This window comes from Melanostigma gelatinosum (genome assembly GCF_949748355.1).
Source record: "Melanostigma gelatinosum genome assembly, chromosome: 7".
NCBI classification, from domain to species: Eukaryota; Metazoa; Chordata; class Actinopteri; order Perciformes; family Zoarcidae; genus Melanostigma; species Melanostigma gelatinosum.
In genome coordinates, this window is record NC_136640.1 from 2,503,176 (window position 1) to 2,526,644 (window position 23,469).

Genomic DNA, 23,469 nt, shown 5'->3' on the forward strand with positions numbered 1-23,469 from the left:
TTGTGCAACTTTGTGGTTTCTCCTGTAATAAAACACCGTTATAGATTATAGAAGATGTATTCACATCATTCTACAGTGTGAGGTTTTATAATGAAAGCTAACTTTATCCAGTGTTCACATTTATCTTCAGGACAGTTATGTAAATGAGTGCATATTTGATAAGAGCATACCTCATTTGCATATTTAAACATACATTGTTGTATTTGAAGACAAATGAACAATGATTTGTGTTTTCCGGCCCCACAGCCTGATGTTCTGGACGGACTGGGGCGACCGGGCGGCCGGCGTGTACCGGAGCTACATGGACGGGACCAACGTGTCCTGCGTGGTGTCGGAGGGCGTCCGCTGGCCCAACGGCATCACGGCCGACGACCGCTGGCTGTACTGGACCGAGGCCTACAGCGACCGCATCGAGAGGGCCGACTTCAGCGGGGGCATGAGGAGCGTCCTCGTGGAGGGGCTGCCCCACCCCTACGCCATCGCCGTCTTCAAGGTCCAACAACGTCCTGTCCTCGGACTCCTCTCCAGTCCTCAATCAGAAAAGAGCAGACTTTAACACTCTGTTTTCATCCCTTTATTCAGAACGATTTGTACTGGGACGACTGGTCCAGGATGGGGATCTTCAAAGCCCCGAAAGCCGGTTCTCAGAGCAACGAGCTGATCGTCGGCAGACTCACCGGAGTCATGGACCTCAAGATCTTCTACAAGGGGAAGAACAGAGGTGAGCAGCAGGCAGAGGGGAGGCCCGACAGCTTCCGCAGAGATGAATCAGGGACGTGTTGTCTTCAGCAACAGCGTCTTCATCAGCCTTCAGGCTTCAGCTTCAGACGCGTTTATGAATAAAACCGTCGAAATGAAACAGTCAGAATAAAGAATCAAGTTCATCCTACTAAAAGCTTAAAAAGGATTAAAAGGAGATTTATTTCTATTGTCTATTTCTATTGTTAAGTTAAACTACTAAATGACGTACAGCATCGCTGCTCTGAGATCAGATTTAAACCTGTGTCGGCGCTTTACGCTGAGCTCTGCGGTCCTTCAGGGCACAACGCCTGCGCCGACCAGCCGTGCAGCCTGCTGTGTCTGCCTCAGCCGGGGCACCGGCACACCTGCGTCTGTCCCGACGGAGCCCCGACCGTCGCCATGCCCAACGGAGAGCTGCAGTGCCAATGTCCCACCGGGTACCTGCTCCACAACAACACCTGTGTGAAGACCGGTGAGACACGCACACACACACACACACACACACACACACACACACACACGAGATATTGGGTTTTACAGCACACGTAAATAACAAAGCAGGACTCAGGACACCATAGATATCATATGAAACTTGCATAATCCCGACATCCCGTCTCTAAGACAAAGGATCTTCTCTGTTCAGTTTCAGGGTCTGTCTCATTCATCAGTTCTCACGTGTCATCCTTTCTCTCGCCCAATCAGAGCACAGCTGTCTGCCCAACCAGTACCGCTGCTCCAACGGCCGCTGCATCAGCAGCATCTGGAAGTGTGACAGCGACAACGACTGTGGAGACATGAGTGACGAACAGGAGTGTCGTAAGGATTCAGTCGCTCTTTCTCATGATGTCGAGATAAACAATAAATACAGTTTCCACGTACAGAAGTAAACATATTCACGTGTCCGCTTGCAGCCACCACGACCTGCGACCCGTCCAACCAGTTCCGCTGCATGGCCTCAGGCTCCTGCATCCCTCTGGCCTTCAAGTGTGACCATGAAGACGACTGTGGAGACAACAGTGATGAGGAGCACTGTGGTGAGACGTTTTTATATATATATATATATATCGATATATATATATGTGTGTGTGTATATATTTTTGGTTTTGCTGAATCCAGACACGACGGTTTAAATGCATTGTTTTTCTCAGAGTCTCACCAGTGTGGCCCAGGAGAGTTCACATGTGCTCGAGGAGTTTGTATCCGCGAGGCGTGGCGCTGTGACGGAGACAATGACTGCAGAGACTGGTCAGATGAGGCCAACTGCACAGGTGAGGAACGAAGCGCCATAAAAACACCGTGGAATAAAGCGTTCTTCCTCCTCAGCCACACACGATGTGACTATTTATGTTGCAATGGTAAAGATGTATATTTGCAGTTTGAAGGGCTTTTTTTAATAGTTCCGTACCAGCGTCTCCTTTAATCTCTCCCCCGTTTGTCCCTAGTGGGCCACCATACGTGTGAGGCCAGTAGCTTCCAGTGTCACACGGGTCACTGTATCCCACAGCGCTGGATGTGTGACGGTGACGACGACTGTCAGGACGACTCGGACGAAGACCCTCAATACTGTGGTGAGTTGAGTCACGCACACACATCGTGACAATACATCAGTATCTATCTGTAGAGCTCATCATGTTATTTTAGAATTAAAACCTCAAAAAGTCAAAGCTTCATGTGTTAAAGCTGCATTCTCTCTAGTGTCCACCAGTGGGCGACTCCTCTGGTTGTATAGAAGTCTATGAGAAAATGACTCTACTTCTCTCTTGATTTATTACCTCAGTAAACATTGTAAACATGAGTTTATGTCTCAATCTCTAGTTTCAAGTCTTCTTCAATACAGCATGATGTTCATTTAGTACATTATGGTCCATTTAGAGTCACACAGACCATAAAGCAGGGGATGCTTTAGGGCGGGGCTACACAGTGATTGACAGGTCTCTACCAGAGACGTATACGGCGTCTCTACGTCACTCCTCCTCAGTCCAGATATGGTCACTTCCTGTTCAGTTCATGCAACTGGTTCAATGGTTCTCCGTTGTGGTTCTCCGTTGTGGTTCTCCGTTATGGTTCTCCGTTATGGTTCTCATTATGGTTCTCTGTTGTGGTTCTCCGTTATGGTTCTCCGTTATGGTTCTCCGTTGTGGTTCTCCGTTATGGTTCTCCGTTATGGTTCTCCGTTGTGGTTCTCCGTTGTGGTTCTCCGTTGTGGTTCTCCATTATGGTTCTCCGTTATGGTTCTCCGTTATGGTTCTCCTTTATGGTTCTCCGTTATGGTTCTCCGTTGTGGTTCTCTGTTATGGTTCTCCGTTATGGTTCTCTGTTATGGTTCTCCGTTATGGTTCTCCGTTATGGTTCTCCGTTATGGTTCTCCGTTATGGTTCTCCGTTATGGTTCTCCGTTATGGTTCTCCGTTATGGTTCTCTGTTATGGTTCTCCGTTATGGTTCTTTGTTGACATTGTTCTGCGTGCTTCCAGAGGGAACTCGGTGTAACGGCTTCCTCTGCTCCAACCTCACCTGCCTCCCAGCCACCGCTCACTGCAACGGCATCCAGGAGTGTCCAGATGGCGCCGATGAGCTCAACTGTGGTGAGTGATTCTATTTGTTTAGGATTCTTTCCCACTTTCTAATTAAAACAACAAAACAGAATAAAATCAGGAAATCTACAGGCACATATGGTCAAATTAAACATAAATTTGTTATAGAAAAACAACAGAAAAAGCTTATTAACAAAGTGTTTATGCAGAGTCACTGAGTCAGCATATTTGGGAAAAATACGGAGGCCCAGAATAGAGCCCTGTTGAACCCCACAGGACATGTCTGTTCTGTATGTTCTAAGCTAAACATATTACATCAGTCCATAACTCTCATGTTAATATATATATATATATATATATATATAAATAAATAAAATGTTTATCTGACACTAAAATGCTCGTGACGTCAGTATAATGTTGTAAAAAGTCATTTTGCAAGTTGGCTTTGTGTCTTTGGCCCACAGACCCGCTGTGCACTCGCTACATGGAATTTGTGTGCAAGAACCGAGCCCAGTGTCTGTTTCAGTCGCTGGTCTGTGACGGAATCAAACACTGTGAAGACGGATCTGACGAGGACGCCGACTATGCCGGATGTGGTGAGTTTCTTTTCCTTTAATGTCTGCTTGTAACACTTTACAACTCCGAGAAAACTACAGAAAGAAGGCGGCTCAGAAGTGCAACATGATGTGTTTTTGGGAAAAGGGCATCGGCATGTACATGTTGCATAATTATTCTCCTATTATTCTTTTATTTATTCAAGAGCAAGACCATTTATGTGAGAGCTTTACTCGTTGATTTCACCTCATTTTGTAAAGCTTTGCATCAAAGCCCGGCCTGAACACTTCAACAGGCGCTTGGACTTTCTCTGCTTCTTCTCAAATTGAATGTTTCTCCACCAAAATTCCCAAATGTATGCTTCATTTTTTTTTTGTGCCGTTCATACAGGACGTAGAATATTGTGCCCACAACCTCGAACACATTTTCACTTCATTTTTGTACAAAAAGCTCAAATTTTTAAAGAGACATTGTCAATTTTGTTATTCTGCTTCATACATATTCATTTTATTTTCTGTGTCTAACTGATCTGTGTAACCTTCGTGTGTGTGTGTGTGTGTGTGTCAGCCACGCCGACTGAGTTCGGTAAAGTGTGTGACGCCTACACCTTCCAGTGCGCTAACGGAGTGTGTGTGAGCCTGGAGTGGAAGTGTGACGGCATGGACGACTGTGGGGATTATTCTGATGAAGCCAACTGTGGTGAGGAGGAAACGTTTCTGCAGAGAAACACAGGAACACACACACCGTATGCACATCATAAATAAAACACAGGTGCATGTATATCTGATTCTTTCCTGTGCGCCGCAGCGGCTCCCACTGAGGTCCCCGGCTGCTCCAGGTATTTCCAGTACGAGTGCAAGAATGGACGCTGTATTCCGACGTGGTGGAAGTGTGATGGAGAGAACGACTGTGGGGACTGGTCTGATGAGGCCCAGTGTACAGGTACGCTCCCTGAGGTCTGTTATCACAGGTCACACATTAAACCTGCTGATCTGCTACAGCGTGTAAACACCGTGGGCTTTATCACGTTGTCGAGGTAACCTGAGCCCCAAAGGGCAAAATATGAATATATTAGTATTTATTCATGTGCATGAAATACTACAGAACGAACATGAATGAGTTACCCTCCTCAGTCCTTCAACTTTGAACCTCCACCCTGGCAGGTGGAGTCACTCCTCACGCCGTGACCCCCGGCCCCTCCACCTGTGCCCCCAACCGCTTCCACTGCGGCTCCGGAGCTTGCATCATCAACACCTGGGTGTGTGACGGCTACGCCGACTGTCCCGACGGCAGCGATGAGCTGGGATGTCCCACAGGTACCACTGCCTGATCACCTGGGGAGGGTTTTCTTCAGAAGAGGAAGTGGTTCACCTCTTATGCGCATCGATATAAACCTCAATAAAACAATTCAACAATTAAAGAGGAAGAAACGAGAATAAACAGAAAAGGAATACAAATATGAACTTAATATTTCTCTAACAGCAGCTAACGGCTCCGCGACGATGGCTCCGCCCCCCACTCAGGCCCCGCCCTCCCCTACGCGCTGCGTTCGGGGTCAGTTCCTGTGTCGCCGACCCCCCCGCTGCATACCCGACTGGCAGCGCTGCGACGGCCAGTCCCACTGCCAGGACGGGTCCGATGAAGCCCACTGCCGTGAGTCCCTGCAGAGCATCACACATCTCACACACACACACCATCACACACACCATCACACACACCATCACACACACCATCACACACACCATCACACACACCATCACACACACCATCACACACACCATCACACACACCATCACACCATCACACACACCATCACACACACCATCATACACACCATCATACACACCATCACACACACCATCACACACACACACACACCATCACACACACACCATCACACACACACCATCACACACACACCATCACACACACACCACCACACACACACCATCACACACACCATCACACACACCATCACACACACCATCACACACACACCATCACACACACACACACACCACCACACACACACCATCACACACACCATCACACACACACACCATCACACACACCATCACACACACACACACCATCACACACAGCATCACACACACACCATCACACACACACACACCACCACACACACACCATCACACACACCATCACACACAGCATCACACACACACCATCACACACACACCATCACACACACACCATCACATACACACCATCACACACACCATCACACAAACACCATCACACACACACCATCACACACACACCATCACACACACCATCACACACACACTCACACACACGCACCATCACACACACACACACACCATCACACACACCATCACACACACGCACCATCACACACGCACCATCACACACACCATCACACACGCACCATCACACACGCACCATCACACACACCATCACACACGCACCATCACACACAGCATCACACACACACCATCACACACGCACCATCACACACCATCACACACACCATCACACACACCATCACACACACACGCACCATCACACACCATCACACACCATCACACACACCATCACACACACCATCACACACACACGCACCATCACACACACACCATCACACACACACAATCTCGCTGTATTAATTAATACTTATTGATAAGTAATCAAATAGTTTTCTTTTTTATCATATATTTTCTAACAAGATCATCAGAGTGAATGACTGCGCTCTCATTGTTGCACATATGAACTGTTGATATTGCACAGAGCATTACGGTGGTACTCACATTCACATTGATGCTGCACACTAATGCATCAGCTGATTGAGTTGAGCCGTCTGAAGCTGAAACCTGCAGGAGTGGAATACAACGTGCTGTAGACTTTAGATCCTTGGATACATTCTTAATTCTAATAAATGTAAAGCGTTGGTTGCGCTGCACAGGAAACATGCAACGTGTTCTTGTACTTGTCATCAGTACGTGCAGTCGTGGTGCCGGTGGTTGATAATGAGGTCATCCTTGCTCTCCCTCTGCAGCCACTCGTGGGCCTCTGCTCTGTGTGAACGGGACTCGCTGCTCCGACGGTGAAGCCTGCGTGCAGGACGGGGAGCGCTGCGACGGCTTCCTGGACTGCTCGGACCACAGCGACGAGGACAACTGCACCCGTAGGTCCACCGGGTTCAGTAGGTTCACCGGGTTCAGTAGGTCCACCGGGTTCAGTAGGTCCACCGGGTTCAGTAGGTCCACCGGGTTCAGTAGGTTCACCGGGTTCAGTAGGTCCACCGGGTTCAGTAGGTCCACCGGGTTCAGTAGGTTCACCGGGTTCAGTAGGTCCACTGGGTTCAGTAGGTCCACCGGGTTCAGGCTACGCAGGAGTGGATGCTTTAAGGATGTTAGCCTTTTAATAGATGCTCACTTTGGGATCAACTCATTGTCTACGTCAGTATGTCTGTGTCAGTATGTCTGTCAGTATGTCTATGTCAGTATGTCTATGTCAGTATGTCTATGTCAGTATGTCTACGTCAGTATGTCTGTCAGTATGTCTGTCAGTATGTCTGTCAGTATGTCTATGTCAGTATGTCTATGTCAGTATGTCTATGTCAGTATGTCTATGTCAGTATGTCTGTCAGTATGTCTGTCAGTATGTCTATGTCAGTATGTCTATGTCAGTATGTCTACGTCAGTATGTCTGTGTCAGTATGTCTGTGTCAGTATGTCTATGTCAGTATGTCTATGTCAGTATGTCTATGTCAGTATGTCTATGTCAGTATGTCTGTCAGTATGTCTATGTCAGTATGTCTATGTCAGTATGTCTATGTCAGTATGTCTACGTCAGTATGTCTATGTCAGTATGTCTGTCAGTATGTCTATGTCAGTATGTCTATGTCAGTATGTCTGTCAGTATGTCTATGTCAGTATGTCTATGTCAGTATGTCTATGTCAGTATGTCTGTCAGTATGTCTATGTCAGTATGTCTATGTCAGTATGTCTATGTCAGTATGTCTACGTCAGTATGTCTGTCAGTATGTCTGTCAGTATGTCTATGTCAGTATGTCTATGTCAGTATGTCTATGTCAGTATGTCTATGTCAGTATGTCTGTCAGTATGTCTATGTCAGTATGTCTATGTCAGTATGTCTACGTCAGTATGTCTGTGTCAGTATGTCTGTGTCAGTATGTCTGTGTCAGTATGTCTATGTCAGTATGTCTATGTCAGTATGTCTATGTCAGTATGTCTGTCAGTATGTCTATGTCAGTATGTCTACGTCAGTATGTCTACGTCAGTATGTCTACGTCAGTATGTCTACGTCAGTATGTCTATGTCAGTATGTCTGTCAGTATGTCTATGTCAGTATGTCTGTCAGTATGTCTGTCAGTATGTCTATGTCAGTATGTCTACGTCAGTATGTCTACGTCAGTATGTCTACGTCAGTATGTCTGCGTCAGTATGTCTATGTCAGTATGTCTGTCAGTATGTCTACGTCAGTATGTCTGCGTCAGTATGTCTGCGTCAGTATGTCTGCGTCAGTATGTCTGCGTCAGTATGTCTGCGTCAGTATGTCTGCGTCAGTATGTCTGCGTCAGTATGTCTGCGTCAGTATGTCTGCGTCAGTATGTCTGCGTCAGTATGTCTGCGTCAGTATGTCTGCGTCAGTATGTCTACGTCAGTGTGTCTGCGTCAGTATGTCTGCGTCAGTATGTCTGCGTCAGTACTTTGAGGCACTTAAAGGGTTTTTAAGTGTGATTGTATGAGGTACTTCTACAGTCGGTGTACTTCGACTGTAGGTGGAGTTTGGAGAAACACATTCAGAATATTTTCACGGAACTGGAGCCGTTCTCTCTTTAAAGACACCAGACTTCATTGTGTGACTTTGGTGAATGTCTATAACTCTAAAGTCACACAACAACACAAACAGACGATGGAGGCATCAGTAGACCAGCAGTAGACCAACGGCAGTAGACCAGCAGTAGACCAACAGCAGCAGACCGGCAGCAGTATACCGGCAGCAGTAGACCGGCAGCAGTAGACCAGCAGCAGTAGACCAGCAGCTGCTGTGTTCTGAGAGTCTGGTGTCTCTAAAGAGAGCAAAGATAACGGCTTCAGTTCCTTTAAGCAGCGTTTCGTATTGTTGAAATCAGTGCAATGCTGCTGCTTGGTGGCTGTTGGTGTTTATTTCAGGCTGTTTGATGAACCTAAACTAAGGAATCCCCCCCCCCCCCTTCTTTAGTGGACAGCCTGGCCTATAAAGTCCAGAACCTCCAGTGGACCCCGGACTTCTTGGGTGCCATCACCCTGACATGGTCCCGCCCCAAAAACCTCCCTCTGGACTCCTGCTACTTCCTCGTATACTACAGGTGAGCTCCAGCAACCTGTTGCTCCAGCAACCTGTTGCTCCAGCAACCTGTTGCTCCAGCAACCTGTTGCTCCAGCAACCTGTTGCTCCAGCAACCTGTTGCTCCAGCAACCTGTTGCTCCAGCAACCTGTTGCTCCAGCAACCTGTTGCTCCAGCAACCTGTTGCTCCAGCAACCTGTTGCTCCAGCTGGCGTATTATTTTACACCCTCGGTTTAATATTTGAATAATAAATGAGCAGCATAACTACTGAGGGTACCAGGTAATAAGTACAGTATTGCTATTACTTTTAAAGGAGTAAAACATTGCTAATATTGTTGTTGTTATTATTATTACTATTACTACTATTACTATTGTCCCAGTCACGTGTTGCCGTGTGGTCTTTAGACTGGTGGGCACCCAGCAGTGGACCATCATGGACACTCACAGCAACAAGACCAGCTACAAGCTGATGGTGCTGAAGCCGGACACCACCTACCACGTCAAGGTGCTGACCCAGTGCCTCAGCAAGCTGCACAAGACCAACGAGGTGATCACAGCGAGGACGCCGGAGGGACGTGAGTACCACACCGTCCACCGTGTTGCATGTCTCCGTCATTTAAAAAGCCGTTTTGTTTTACGCCAAATCTGCTTTTTTTGTGGTGTGTGTGTGTGTGTGTGTGTGTGTGTGTGTGTGTGTGTGTGTGTGTGTGTGTGTGTGTGTGTGTGTGTGTGTGTGTGTGTGTGTGTGTGTGTGTGTGTGTGTGTGTGTGTGTGTGTGTGTGTGTGTGTGTGTGTGTGTGTGTGTGTGTGTGTGTCTGTGTGTGTGTGTCTGTGTGTGTGTGTCTCTGTGTGTGTGTCTCTGTGTGTCCCCTGCAGTGCCCGACCCCCCCAGGAACCTGCAGCTGTCCTGTGATAGCGGTGAGGACGGGACGGTGGAGGCTTCCTGGAGCCCTCCAGACAAAGGACACGGCCTCATCAGAGAGTACATCGTGAGTCCTCTTCGTCTGATTCACGACTTCGTCTTCAGTCGTATCGTCAACAAAACAAACTTCACTGAGACCGACCTGTTCGGCACAAACAAACAAGGGCGCAGATATGAGTTCTAGAGATCCATCAGCAGTTTCTTTCTGCCACCGACACCAATAACCGATCATTGATGATCCACATGAACAGATACAGATCCCTTTGTTGATTACAGCAGCTGGTCTACAAGGATCCAGACTTGTTGTTTTAGCCGCCGTCCCACAAATAATGTGAACGCTGTGAAGTCAGTGAACCATCAAAAATACTAAATGTTGTACTTTGTTATCGTCATTCATCGTGCTGTTGTCTTCATCAAAACACACAATTCAAATAATTGTGTGTGTGTGTGTGTGTGCGTGTGCGTGTGTGTGTGTGTGTGTGTGTGTGTGTGTGTGTGTGTGTGTGTGTGTCAGGTTGAGTACAGTGAGCGGTCCGGTCTGGACTGGATGTCTCAGAGATGCACCACAACCAGCAGCGCAGTGAAGGAGCTGCAGCCGGACGCTCTGTACAGGTTCAGGGTGAGAAGCGGTCTCTATGACAACACGGAGGGTCCGTGTGATGATGTTGTGTTTTAACGCTGCTTTGCTGTGATGTGTCGTAGGTGGCGGCAGTGACCAGTCGAGGTGTGGGCAACTGGTCCGAGGTTAAATCCATCACCCCGAAGAAAGGTACAGAGAGAGTCTCACAGCTTCTCAGCACTGCCCCCTGCTGGTGTAAACGGGTGTTTCAGGTGTTGTGGCTGTGCTGTGTGTAGCTGATGTGAAGGTCCACATCCTGTCCCTGGTGGACTTCATCCTCACTCAGACTCTGAGCAGCCAGTCCACGAGGGTTTAGTTCTGTCCCCCTTTCAAGTCCTCCAGTGGTTGAATCTCTCCCTCAGACATGTTGAGCCCTTTATGAACTCTTTCCATCATTTCTGCAGACTTTTTCACAAGGGAATTACCCACAATTCATAGCAATGTCACAATAGACACCGGGGGTTACACGTGGAAGCCGGAGACTCGATAAGGACGGCACACGTGTGTTCAGCCTGGAATATTACATTTACTCAGAAACATTAAGGGTTAAGAACATTAAAACACTTTATTTATTCATAAAATATTTAATTTTGTTATTGAAGTTTGTCTCCTCGTGTGCTGCAGCTCTTCCTCCTCCCTCTGTGATCGCTGACAGCATCACCGGCGACTCCGTGAGCCTCTCGTTCAGCTTCAACTCTCAGTACGAGGTGAGTGCTCCTCCGTTTAGAGTCCGCCTTCGGCTCGCCGGTCCCGTCTGTCGGTGTGACCGACGAGCTCCTCTCTGCTCCTCAGGTGAAGCGGTACGTCGTGATTCTGTCCTGGCAGTTTGACTCCCACGTCAAGGAGAGCAGGAACTACACGGTCACAGAGGGGATCCTCAAAGCGACCAACCTGACGGCGGGCACGGTGTACGAGGTGGCCGTGTGGGCTCACACCACCATCGGAGACAGTCCCACCGCGCTGTCCCACCACCAGACCGCCGGAGCCCAGCCGGAGCGGCCCTTCCTCAAAACCCGGGCCCTCAACCAGACGGCCGTGGACTGCAGCTGGACCGTCAACAACACCCTCGCTCAGGTACACCGCGTTTAGCTCCTCCCCCCCAAATGAATCTTTGATATATTTTATAAAGGATAACTTGCTCACCAGAGAACCCTCTATGATCCCCCTCACTGTGTGTGTGTGTGTGTGTGTGGGGGGGGGGGGGGTGCAGCTGTACGGTGTGTTTTACGCCACCTCCTTCCTGGATCTGTACCGGAGCCCCCGTCGGGTCAGCACCACGTCTCTCAGCCTCACGGTCACAGTGGACAGTGACGAGCAGTACCTCTTCCTGGTGAGTCTCTTGCTCAGCGTCCTGTGGACTTCCTCCTCGATTTTGAAACGACTTTAGCGACACGAAGCCCATCGAGTTGGGTTCGATACCTGGACCACGACGGCGCACGTAATCCGCCATGACTGTGATCCTCCAGGTGCGAGCCGTGTCCCCGTTCCTGGGCCCCCCCTCTGAGTACTCCGTGGTGAAGATGATCCCCAACGAGAGGCTGCCGCCCAGGAACCTGCATCGCGTACGGGTCGACAAGACGCAGGCCACGCTGAAGTGGCAGCCGCCCTACGACGCCCCCAGCTCACCGCTGGTACGTACGCAACCGCCTCAGTCGCTGAGGTCCAGAGTCCACGCGTCTGCTGTCGGTACGGTAGACGTTCCGGCTCAGCAACTACAAGTAGAATGCTTTGATATTATTAGCCCGACTTTACCCGACTCATCGTCTGCTCTGACTGACGGAGCGACGTCTTCTCGTCCGTGTGTTTTTGTGCTCGTGTCTTCCTGCAGACGTACGCGATCCACGTGCGCGACGTGATCCGTAAAGAGGAGCGGGACTACAAGCTGACCACCGGGAACAACACGGTGGAGTACCAGCTGAAGGGCCTGGAGCCCGGGGGCCGCTACAGCGTCTCTGTCCGCCTGCGCAACATGAGCAAGGAGGCCGGCTTCACCCTCAGCACAGGTACGCCGCTTCACCTGCGCGTCCTCTCGCTGCACACGCACGAGCCACATGAAGGCTTCTAAATGTGCACGTGACGGCTACGTACCTGGTGTCAAACTGAAAGACTGAGGCCGAAGCTGTGTGTTACAAAACGTCTGCATCCTCCTCCGTGAACGATCCATGTGGAGCAAATATTAAAGGAGCAGCATTGTCCTCTCAGGGCTTCCGTACCGACAGGATTCTGGTTATTTTGCGATCTGTATGTCCAAACTGATGATATGTGTCTTTAACTGTTCAGCCTCATGCTGAAGCATTACCTGTCCCCTTCCTACGAGCTCCACCTTCTCAAAGGAACATCATCTCCCTCTCTGATGCAGCTCCTCTTCAGGCTCCAGAGGCCCTGAAGATTTTGACGGAGAAAGACCACGTGTACCTCCTGTGGAAGAGTCTGGCAGTCAGAGAGAAGGGCTTCAACGAGAGCAGGGTGAGACAGGAAGCCTCTATGTTCACTGAACATTCCTCGACTGCACCTACCTGTACGATGCTGATACTTTGTATACTTCCACTGAACGATGAATGAAACTAGTTCTGTGCTCCGAACATCCTCCATTACCTCGTGTTTGCTGTTCACAGGGTTATGAGGTGCACGTGTACGACAGCGTGACCAACCGGACGTCCTACCTGGGAAACACCACCGAGACGTATTTCTGCATCAGCAGCCTGCTGCTGGGACACAACTACACCTTCACGGTGCAGGCGCGCTGCCTGCTCAACAGCCAGCTGTGTGGGGAGCCGGCGCTGCTGCTGTACAACCAGCTGTCAGCAGGTAGTGGAACGCACGCACCATTTCAAAAGGACGACAGAGTGCCAATAGTCACACACATTTACCTTCCAGGGGCCAGAGACGCGTCCCACGGCGAGGGCCACACGGGGGACGTGGCGGCGGTGGTGGTCCCGGTCCTCTTCCTGCTGCTGCTGGGGGTGTGCGGCGGACTGGTGGCGCTCTACCTGCGACACCGCCGGCTGCAGAACAACTTCACCGCCTTCGCCAACTCCCATTACAACTCACGCCTGGGCTCCGCCATTTTCTCCTCCGGGGATGAACTGGGTGAGACGTTTTAAGATGTTGTGTTTTGATCATTTGGGTTCAGAACCTGGTTGTAATACTGGACTGGACTCTTCAAGAGGATAATAATGTGCTTTAGGAGGTTGAGTCAGTTAGCTGTTAGCTCCATCAGTAATAACATTTCCTCCTCCTCCTTCCCTCTCAAGGTGATGATGATGAAGATGATCCGATGATCAGCGGCTTCTCAGACGACGTTCCCATGGTCATCGCGTAGCGAGAGGTCCCCCCCTCCATTTCCTGTTTCTCTCTTCTCCCCATCCCCCCCCCCGACTCCCTATCATCGGGCGCAGTAAGACGGAGCAAAGAAGGAACCGGCGGAAACTCCGCCGCCCCCACGATTAGCAGGAAACATGAAGAAAAAAATGATAAGTGTCAAAAGAGATATTTTTCAAAAATACAATGCACTTTTTTGTGGATGCGCAATAACTTATTTTTTATAATATTAAATATATATATATATATATATATATATATATATATATATATATATATATATATATATATATATATATATATATATATATATATATATATATATATATACATATATATATATATATACATATACATATGGGGTCAAAAAAAAAGACTGCGAGGAAGAGGTGGACACTGACGCAAACTGTGAAGGAGTTGATGAGTTTGTCGGGAAAAGAGACTCTGTGACGCAAACTCAGCATCCATCGGAGCGGTCCATTGCTCAAAGCCAAAATAAGCATCCAGAGACTGGAATATAGAATGCAAAAAACACACAAAGGGGGGAAAAAAATAAATATATATATATATATATATATATATATATATATATATATATATATATATATATATATATATATATATATATATATATATATATATATATATATATATATATATATATATAGAGAGAGAGAGAGATAAATACATGCTGTATACAATATGTACAAATAGACCGGACGCTGATGTGGATCGTGTTTCATCATTCACATAATCTAAATTCTCCATTTCAGCGATCGGGTTGACCAGTGGCACCATGTAGTGACCTCATAGATACACCTTTACTTTCCACCACCAGCACACTGTTGTATGTCCGGTATGTAGTGGCAAACACACGGTACGAGAATATTCTCCCCTCACGGCGTTTGTTCATCCGATTTGTAAATATTGGCTTTTAATATGTCCTCTCCTTGTTATGCTGCACCATATCATTCTGTAAAACTATGTGTTTTGTTTTAAGTCATCATTCAGGACCACAAATTAATGTCCCCAGCATTTTGCCACAGCTGTAGTCGTAGAGGGAAGCGGGTTCTCAGGGAACTGTGCCGGAGTCGGACACCAGCGCAGCATCACCATTATTACCACCATGGCTTTAGCAGCACTGTTGAGTCGGTACGGAGACCTTCAGCTGTGGCTGGAACGACCGGCGGACGCAGATTATTGTTCTGTGGTTGTGAGGAAGAGTCTAGAAAAAACAGATTTAAAGGGATAATTCAAATAAAATCACAAAAGATAACCCGTAGTAGTGTCTAGTGGTGCAGAGGTTTTTTAAATGTGTCTTGATATGTCAACAGAAACTAGTAACTCTGTTAAATGGGTGGAGGGTGGCGTTGGTTGACTTACGGGGCTAGTTGGCCAGTTGTTGCTGGGAAGCTAACTAAATGCTAGTTATCTGGTTGTTTGCTAGCACGAGTCTGCGACAAGCAACAACCAAGTTAGCTGGTAATCAAGCTTGCAATAAATAAATAAATACATTTTAAAAGTATAGCTAGCTAGCAGCCTGCTAGTTATCTGGTTGTGTGCTAGCACGAGTCGGCAACAAGCGCAGGAGGATTTAGCTAGTCATCAAGCTAGCAACAAATAAATTAATTGTAAAAGTATGCCAGCTAGCTAGTAGCGTGCTAGTTAGCTTGGCGACTAAAGAGACAGAAAGTAAGCTTACATTTTTTTTTTTTTTGGGAATCTTTATTCAAAAATGTTTTGATGATACAATAGTGCTTATCATTTTAATACAATTTTAATATTTTTTTTAGTCTGTCAATAAAAAAAACTTTTAGTGTCAGAGTTCATCAAAATGCAACGCAAACAGCTCAGTGTGGATTTCAGAGATGCAAATAATTATTTTATTGTCTAATCAGCTGTTGATTTATTTTTTATTTACCATTTTGTCTCTTCATTTTTCCTCAGCGCTCGGTAGCGTCTCAAGTTGCTTGTTTTGTCCGACAACAATTCAAAACTTAAACATTTTCAATTCTTTAATCATTAAAAGCAGTAAATACTGTGAACGTTTGGGCACTTTTGCTAATTTAATGACTTAAATGATTAATCATTCATTTATATCGTTGATTAATTGTTTCAACGCTAGCGGATTTACTGTGAATTCAGAACTATTTCACTGATTGTGGTGAATCCATTCATAATAAAGTCCCAAAATTAGCCGTTACAAACGTAGGTGTGACTGGGCCCTAACGGGGGACAAGGTTTCTGAAAAAAGACGTTTCTGTTGAATCTTTAAAATGTTATATTTTCATGCTGTGAGCGCCACTCATTTCATTTTAACTTGGCTGCCCTGTATCTGTGTGGCGGGTTGAAGCCAGAGCTTAAAACCTGGTCAGGTGAAACCAAAACTCAGTGCATGGCTCGACACCACTATGACGTAGTTGATTTGTCCTTTTAAGTTCCAGTAAGTAGTACCAGTTGTATATACAGACTCAAACTGTTGCACGTAAATGTAGAAACACAAAAACAAAATTTCAGACCCCCCCCCCCCCCCCCCCCCCCCCCCGACTGTACTGTAGTCCATTAACTGATATTTTGTGTTTTGCCTCTCGGCTTGAGCCATTTCAACTGATGGTGTTCTGCTTTCTATTTGTTGTTTTGTTTGTAAGAAATGTCTTCATGAATGTATTTTATATCTGTACTTTTGAAGGTACTGTCCCAGCTCATGATGCTACTGTCACCACCTGTGAAGTTCATGCGCACGCTCTCTGGTTCCACCCTTGTTGCAGTGATCTCGTAACCATTGTGGACAACAGCCTTCTTGTTGTTTCTCTGTCGACTGGCTTCTGCAGACAAATATTAGTTATTACAACCCAAACCCAGAGCAACAAACTTTTCTGTTTTTGTCAGGAAAAGACCAGATATTTCCTACGTCATATTTCTTCCATCATTTCATTCTGACCCCAGGCCATTAAACAGCGTCTGTACTGACATTCAAGGTTTCCTGCCGACTTCAGCTCGATGTCACGCAGCTCTTCCCCCTGTTCATGGCGTACTTCTGTTCCGTTTTCTTGGCCTTAAAAGCAGATTTTTATGGCATTAATGCTGTTTTTTTGCTCTGTGGAGTTTCTGTTTTCTGTTTTGCCACATAATGCCTTATTAGAACACTTTGGGTTTCTATGTAATGTACTGTTTGTATGATTGAACACAAGGGCACACGCATGCACACACACACACGGCTAAGGAGGCTGAGGAGGTTACCGTTCGGGCATTCGGTTCATTTTGTCAGATCACTGCTCCTTTCTGCGGCAGCTGCTGTAAGCGAGCCACTTAGTCTCTTAGTCCGGTTTTACACGTGTACAAAGTATAATTATTGGTTATTATGTGACCGTTTGCTCCCCACTTGTCTTAATGTTGACTCTTGTTAAAATAGTTTGCTTCAAAATGTTGTTTGGCACAGAGTTTGATCATGTTGGCCATGTTTGAAGATATTAATGTCTTGCTTGCTTATCTCGGAGGTTGCAAGAACAGAAAAAGAACAGAAAGATGTTTGGAGAAACAGTGCGAGGTGTTTTAAAAACCACTTGTACTGAAATAAACTTGCTGAAAATCAAACTGCCGTTCTTTTATTCTGTCAAGGGACGTTTGTAACGTCAGTAACAGATGAAATGTTCTGTTTCCCTGTTGAGGAAGATGTCTTCTACCATTTATGAATATTCAACAGTTTTCATGTTCATAGCATCTCTTTGTAAAAGTCTTAGTCTTGTATATAATAAAAAGTACTAAAAGGGCCAAATATAGCATGCAATAAAATATTGTATTAGAATTTTAAAAAGAATACAATATGTTTTGATAAAAGCAGTGAAAAGACAAAGTAAATATGTCAAAAAATAAATCATGAATAAGTAATGAAGATGCCACAGTAGGCAATAAACAAAGATTCACAGACTGATGTCAAAGAATTTCATTAAAGAAAAATCAAATAAAAAAAATTGCATATGTTGAAATATGCTGTATGATGAAGCCATAGTACAGCATGTCGAGAGATGTCACAGTATAGTATGTAATCAGTCATATAAAAAATATTACATCGTATGTTGTAAAAAATCATATAAAAGTAATTGTACAGTAAATCTTAAAAAGATCATAAAATATCAACATAGTCTTTAAGAAGTAAATAAACTAATATCCCAGAATAATGTACAATAATATAGTGAAATAAAACATTCAAACTAATTTTCTGCAAAAAACAGGCATTGTACAGTGACATAAAAAATGTCATCGTAAATTGTGCAATAAAATTGTAATAATATATGTAACACATGGAGGTTTGTTCCATTGTTGTCGTGGTGGGAACATGACTGAGTGATGAGAGGACGACTGAGCAACACAAGTGACTCAGTGATGGTGCCGCTGGGGTCCGGCTCTCAAAACTCAGTTCCCCGTCTCTGCTCGAGAACAAAGGCTCGTCTGATTCACGGCCGGCGTTGAAAAGACTCGTACAGTAAAACATGTCTGACCCAAGATGTTCACATCGGAGCAGCCGATCGATCTCTGGGGATGGAATAAGTTCTTCGTCAGAGTTCAGGTGGGATGAGTGTGACATCATACATTATATCCAACGTTTCCAAGTGGTATAATAAAGTGCACCAGGATCCTCCACGCAAGCAAAAGTACAATTTAAACAAATACCAGGAGCATCAGAATACACTTGAAGTATAAGAAGTATACAGAATGCTTTGAATTATACATATTGTATAATTATAATATTACTTATGCATCAACACGTATGCATCAATTCAATAATCTCACTGGTTCATTTCATATGACGCGTTGGCCATTTTCACCAATAACAATACATCATATTGTATATACATACATATACTGCAGAGTACAAAGTACAATAATCGCCTCACGTAGTGAAATGAAAGCAGTAAATAGCTTCAGAGGGAAATGTAAATAGAAATGTCTGTCTTTTCATAAAGACCTTTCTTGAGCATGTGGGCTTGTGTTTATAAGTCATGTGTGTTTGATGAGAATGATGCAGCTTCAAACTCTATTGAATAAATATCAGAGGGCGTTCTAACATTTTGATTGTTTGATGATTGATACTTTGATGATTACACATCAGAGCTGACTAAAATGACATGTGGTGTTCCCCAAGGTTCAATACTGGGGCCTCTTCTGTTCAACATCTACATGCTTCCACTAGCTCAGATTATGGAAAACAACAAAGTGTGTTATCATAATTATGCAGACGACACACAAATCTACATAACTATGTCACCAGGGGACTATAATCCCATACAAGGGCTGGGTAACTGCATTGAACAAACCAACAACTGGATGTGCCAGAATTTTCTTCAATTAAACAAAGATAAAACAGAAGTAATTGTTTTTGGTACCAAGGACGAACAATTGAAAATCACCGCTCAGCTTCAGTCACTGATGTTAAAACCCACAAACCAAGCCAGAAATCTAGGTGTAGTTATGGATTCAGACCTCAACCTGAACAGCCATATCAAGACAATTACAAAATCAGCCTATTATCACCTGAAGAATATATCAAGGATTAGAGGACTTATGTCTCAACAGGATTTGGAAAAACTTGTTCACGCATTTATCTTCAGCAGACTGGACTACTGTAACGGTGTGTTTACAGGTCTCTGTAAAAAGTCCGTCAGAAAGCTGCAGCTGATTCAGAACGCTGCAGCTCGAGTCCTCACTAAGACCAGGAGGGTGGATCACATCACTCCAGTTCTGAGGTCTTTGCACTGGCTTCCTGTCCAACAAAGAATTGACTTTAAAATCCTGCTGTTGGTTTACAAAGCACTGAATGGTTTAGGGCCAAAATACATCTCTGATCTGCTGCTACCTTATGAACCATCCCGACCCCTCAGGTCGTCTGGGACCGGTCTACTTTCTGTTCCCAGAGTCAGAACTAAACATGGAGAAGCAGCGTTCAGTTTTTCTGCTCCACATATCTGGAACAAAGTCCCAGAAAGCTGCAGGTCTGCTGAGACCCTCAGCTCATTTAAATCAAGATTGAAGACCTTTCTGTTTGCTGCTGCCTTTAATTGAACCACATTCAATTAATATATTAATCAATTTCCTGCATTTCTGCATTTTACTGCTGAATTTTATTTCTTACACTGTTTTTTAATTGTTTTTGAAATCTCCTTTTCTTTTGCCTTGTGTTTTGATGCTTTTAATGCTTTTATGTGAAGCACTTTGAATTACCTTGTTGTTGAAATGTGCTGTACAAATAAACTTGCCTTGCCTTGCCTAACAGGTGTCCTGCGGGATGTTGTCTGGTTTCGTACAGCTGGGGGCAGCAGATGACCAGCAGCTCATCACTGATGTACAGACAGCTGGCTGCTGAGCAGAGGAGGCGCATGTGTGTTGAGGAGTGACTGGAGGTGGAGGTGGAGGTCAGGGGCCCGTAGATAAACAAGTCCTACCGTGTTCCTGTTCCTGAAGCAGCCACACAGAGCTCAGAGAGTGTTGACCTGAAGATAGTTCACTCCTCTGTCGGGCGCTTTGGTCCACATGGAAGTCTTCGGTTAACTTTGTGTTACTGCTGGATGTTGAAGCTGCGTTGGGCCTCGCGGGGCCCCTCAGGTGGGTCTCGGGTTGCAGAGGAACAAGGATCCACTTTTTGGACAGCAGCGTGCGTGCGTGTGTGTGTGCGTGTGTGTACCAGAGACCACCACCAGGGGGCAGGAAGTGACTCTGCAGCGGTCACATCAGGTGATGTTGCATTAAAGATGCAGCTCAGTCTGCTGGATCAGTTTATTACGACAGAAGAATTTACAAGAGCAAGATTTTAGATTTTCTATAAATAACCCAGACTTATAGAAATGAGTTGAATGGACTTCAGTGTGACATATATATAGAGAGATATATCTCTGTATATATATATTGTACATCTATACTTATTACATTACATTACATTCCAGTCATTTAGCAGATGCTTTTATCCAAAGCGACTTACAATCAGTGTTCAACATCGGTTTTCGAGAGAACAACTAGTCACTAGAAGTCATAAGTGCATCTCCTCTTCAAACGAGCATCTAAGAGCATAAAGCAGCGCCAACGTACAGTGCAGAAACAAACGAATGCAATAAGTGCCACAAACGAATAAGAAAACAATAAGTGCAATAAGCTGGTGTGAGTACAATAGATGCTAAGTAAGTGCCAAGTGGAAGGCCTTTTTGAAGAGGTGAGTCAGCATGTTTTTTAAAAAGCTAAACAAATATTAAGAAATCATAAAAATGTTTAAAGTACAATATGCCAAAAAACTGTCCTAATAATGGCATACATATACACATATATATATACACACACATATACACACACAAAAGAGGAGAGAGTAAGATACTTAAAGTTCAATTTAAACATTTAAACTCAGCAGTGTTCTGGTAGCTTTCTAATGCAGCCACTAGTGACAGGTCAGACAGGATCAGACTGCAGCACGCACGCACGCACACACACACACGCACGCACGCACGCACGCAGGCAGGCAGGCAGGCAGGCGCACGCACGCACGCACGCACGCACGCACGCACGCACGCACGCACGCAAGCACACACACACACACACACACACACGCACAACAAACAACAACAAACCGCTCGTCTCACTCTCCACAGGTTAAAAGGTTTCCTGACTGTTTCTGATTGGCCGGGGTCAAAGGTCAACAGACTGGAGGCAGGCAACGCGTGGTCGAGAACAGGTGTGTGTGTGTGTGTGTGTGTGTGTGTGTGTGTGTGTGTGAGAGAGAGAGGAACTAGAACAACAGAGACGAGGAGAACAAAGCAGAGAGTCCTCAGAGCGCTGCTTTAGCATCATGAAGGACCATCATCATCATCACAGAGGAGGAGGATTACACACGGACACGTGCTCACTGTCAGCTGATAGACCTGAATGTTAGTGATGGAAGCTTATTATAGAAGTATATTCTGTAGAATGAACCAGAAATATGTTCACCACCATGACGAGGAAACATTTGTTTTTTTATAAAAAAAGACGAAATAAATATTATGAAAAAAAAAAGGTTGTAAAGAACACTGCCGAGTGAAGTCAAAGCTTCATGTGTTAAAGCTGCATTCTCTCTAGTGTCCACCAGGGGGCGACTCCTCTGGTTGTATAGAAGTCTATAGAAAATGACTCTACTTCTCTCTTGATTTATTACCTCAGTAAACATTGTAAACATGAGTTTATGTCTCAATCTCTAGTTTCAAGTCTTCTTCAATACAGCATGATGTTCATTTAGTACATTATGGTCCATTTAGAGTCACACAGACCATAAAGCATGGGATGCTTTAGGGCGGGGCTACACGCTGATTGACAGGTCTCTACCAGAGACGTATACGACGTCTCTACGTCACTCCTCCTCAGTCCAGATATGGTCACTTCCTGTTCATCGGTTGCAAGAATCCAAGATGGCGACGCACAAGTTGTCAAACTCGAGGCTTCGAAACATCAATCCACAAACCAATTGGTGACGTCATTATGACTGCGTCCCCTTCTGATACACAGTCTACAGTGTGACGTCTTCTTCATGTTCAAAGTCCATCGCACATAAAAGCGGGACCTGGGAGAAAGCTATAGGTGCAGCAACTTTAACGGGAATCAATGAACATCAAATTAAAAAGACGGTATGAAACCTGTTCACAGGTTCCTTCATTCGGGGTTTTTCAATCAAGATTTAAAATGTGATTCCATTCCGTCTTTAAATCAGTAAAAACTCGGAGAAACTCTCGTGACGCGGAGATGAAAGCGAGTCAGTCGACGCCGCCGAGAAGAAGAAAGACGTGAATCCATGTCAGTGCAACTTTTCCCCCTTTTGACCCCCAACCGAGGTGTTCCACGACTGCAGAGGCTCCCTGCAGCGTCACCCAATAACACCCCCATGATGCTGTCACAGGGATGGAAGGATGAGCCGTCCAGGGAGGAGCAGAGGCGACTAGCTGCACATATAGATGTACGACTCCCCCGCTGTGCTTGTTTGGAGGAGCAGAGTATCTTTCATGTGTGTGTGTGTGTGTGTGTGTGCGCGCTCATACATGATGTGCTCCTTTAATCTGTCGGCATTGCTATCGGCCTTCTGAGAGAGTCTGGCTGTCAACACGAGCTCGTGGTGGCGTCTGACTTAGATTTCTTTGTGAGTGCAGATATTCCCATTTCCATCTGCAGTGTGAGAATACCCCCCCCCCCCCCCCCCCCCCTGTTCTCAGAACAAGGCCCCCGGACATAAAGGGACATTTGTTCTCGGACCCCTGTGCCATGCTTCTCCGCGCCATTGTTCCTCGAGCCTACTGTTAATATCCGTTGCAAATCTGCTTACTTTCAGATTCCATCAATACGGGCGGGGCCGGACAAAGACGGGACTATGTGGCCCCCTGTTTCAGAGCGCCGGGTAGAAAGAGGATGCAAACAGAGGTGGCCAGTGTGCTGCTTGA

At 45.8% G+C, this 23,469-nt stretch overlaps 1 protein-coding gene across 2 annotated transcripts in view; it reads left to right on the plus strand.

Moving 5' to 3' along the window:
• sorl1 (sortilin-related receptor, L(DLR class) A repeats containing) overlaps positions 1-14,227 on the plus strand; it is a 42,127-nt gene extending 27,900 nt beyond the window's left edge. Inside the window, exons 19-46 of one of the 2 annotated variants that reach the window (XM_079271924.1) lie at positions 247-493; positions 583-721; positions 1,040-1,213; positions 1,444-1,557; positions 1,653-1,775; positions 1,890-2,009; positions 2,184-2,309; positions 3,214-3,324; positions 3,738-3,869; positions 4,396-4,527; positions 4,636-4,770; positions 4,992-5,144; positions 5,311-5,481; positions 6,866-6,994; positions 9,058-9,184; positions 9,570-9,739; positions 10,041-10,153; positions 10,601-10,705; positions 10,789-10,855; positions 11,330-11,412; positions 11,498-11,779; positions 11,916-12,035; positions 12,172-12,336; positions 12,534-12,708; positions 13,065-13,171; positions 13,321-13,513; positions 13,583-13,795; positions 13,960-14,227. In XM_079271924.1, the coding sequence (XP_079128050.1) occupies positions 247-493; positions 583-721; positions 1,040-1,213; positions 1,444-1,557; positions 1,653-1,775; positions 1,890-2,009; positions 2,184-2,309; positions 3,214-3,324; positions 3,738-3,869; positions 4,396-4,527; positions 4,636-4,770; positions 4,992-5,144; positions 5,311-5,481; positions 6,866-6,994; positions 9,058-9,184; positions 9,570-9,739; positions 10,041-10,153; positions 10,601-10,705; positions 10,789-10,855; positions 11,330-11,412; positions 11,498-11,779; positions 11,916-12,035; positions 12,172-12,336; positions 12,534-12,708; positions 13,065-13,171; positions 13,321-13,513; positions 13,583-13,795; positions 13,960-14,027 (3,994 nt within the window). In that variant the 3' untranslated portion in view covers positions 14,028-14,227. Of the gene's footprint in view, positions 1-246; positions 494-582; positions 722-1,039; positions 1,214-1,443; positions 1,558-1,652; positions 1,776-1,889; positions 2,010-2,183; positions 2,310-3,213; positions 3,325-3,737; positions 3,870-4,395; positions 4,528-4,635; positions 4,771-4,991; positions 5,145-5,310; positions 5,482-6,865; positions 6,995-9,057; positions 9,185-9,569; positions 9,740-10,040; positions 10,154-10,600; positions 10,706-10,788; positions 10,856-11,329; positions 11,413-11,497; positions 11,780-11,915; positions 12,036-12,171; positions 12,337-12,533; positions 12,709-13,064; positions 13,172-13,320; positions 13,796-13,959 lie in introns of both variants that reach the window. The other variant, XM_079271923.1, reaches the window with a different exon arrangement.
• The last annotated feature ends 9,242 nt before the right edge of the window (positions 14,228-23,469 follow it).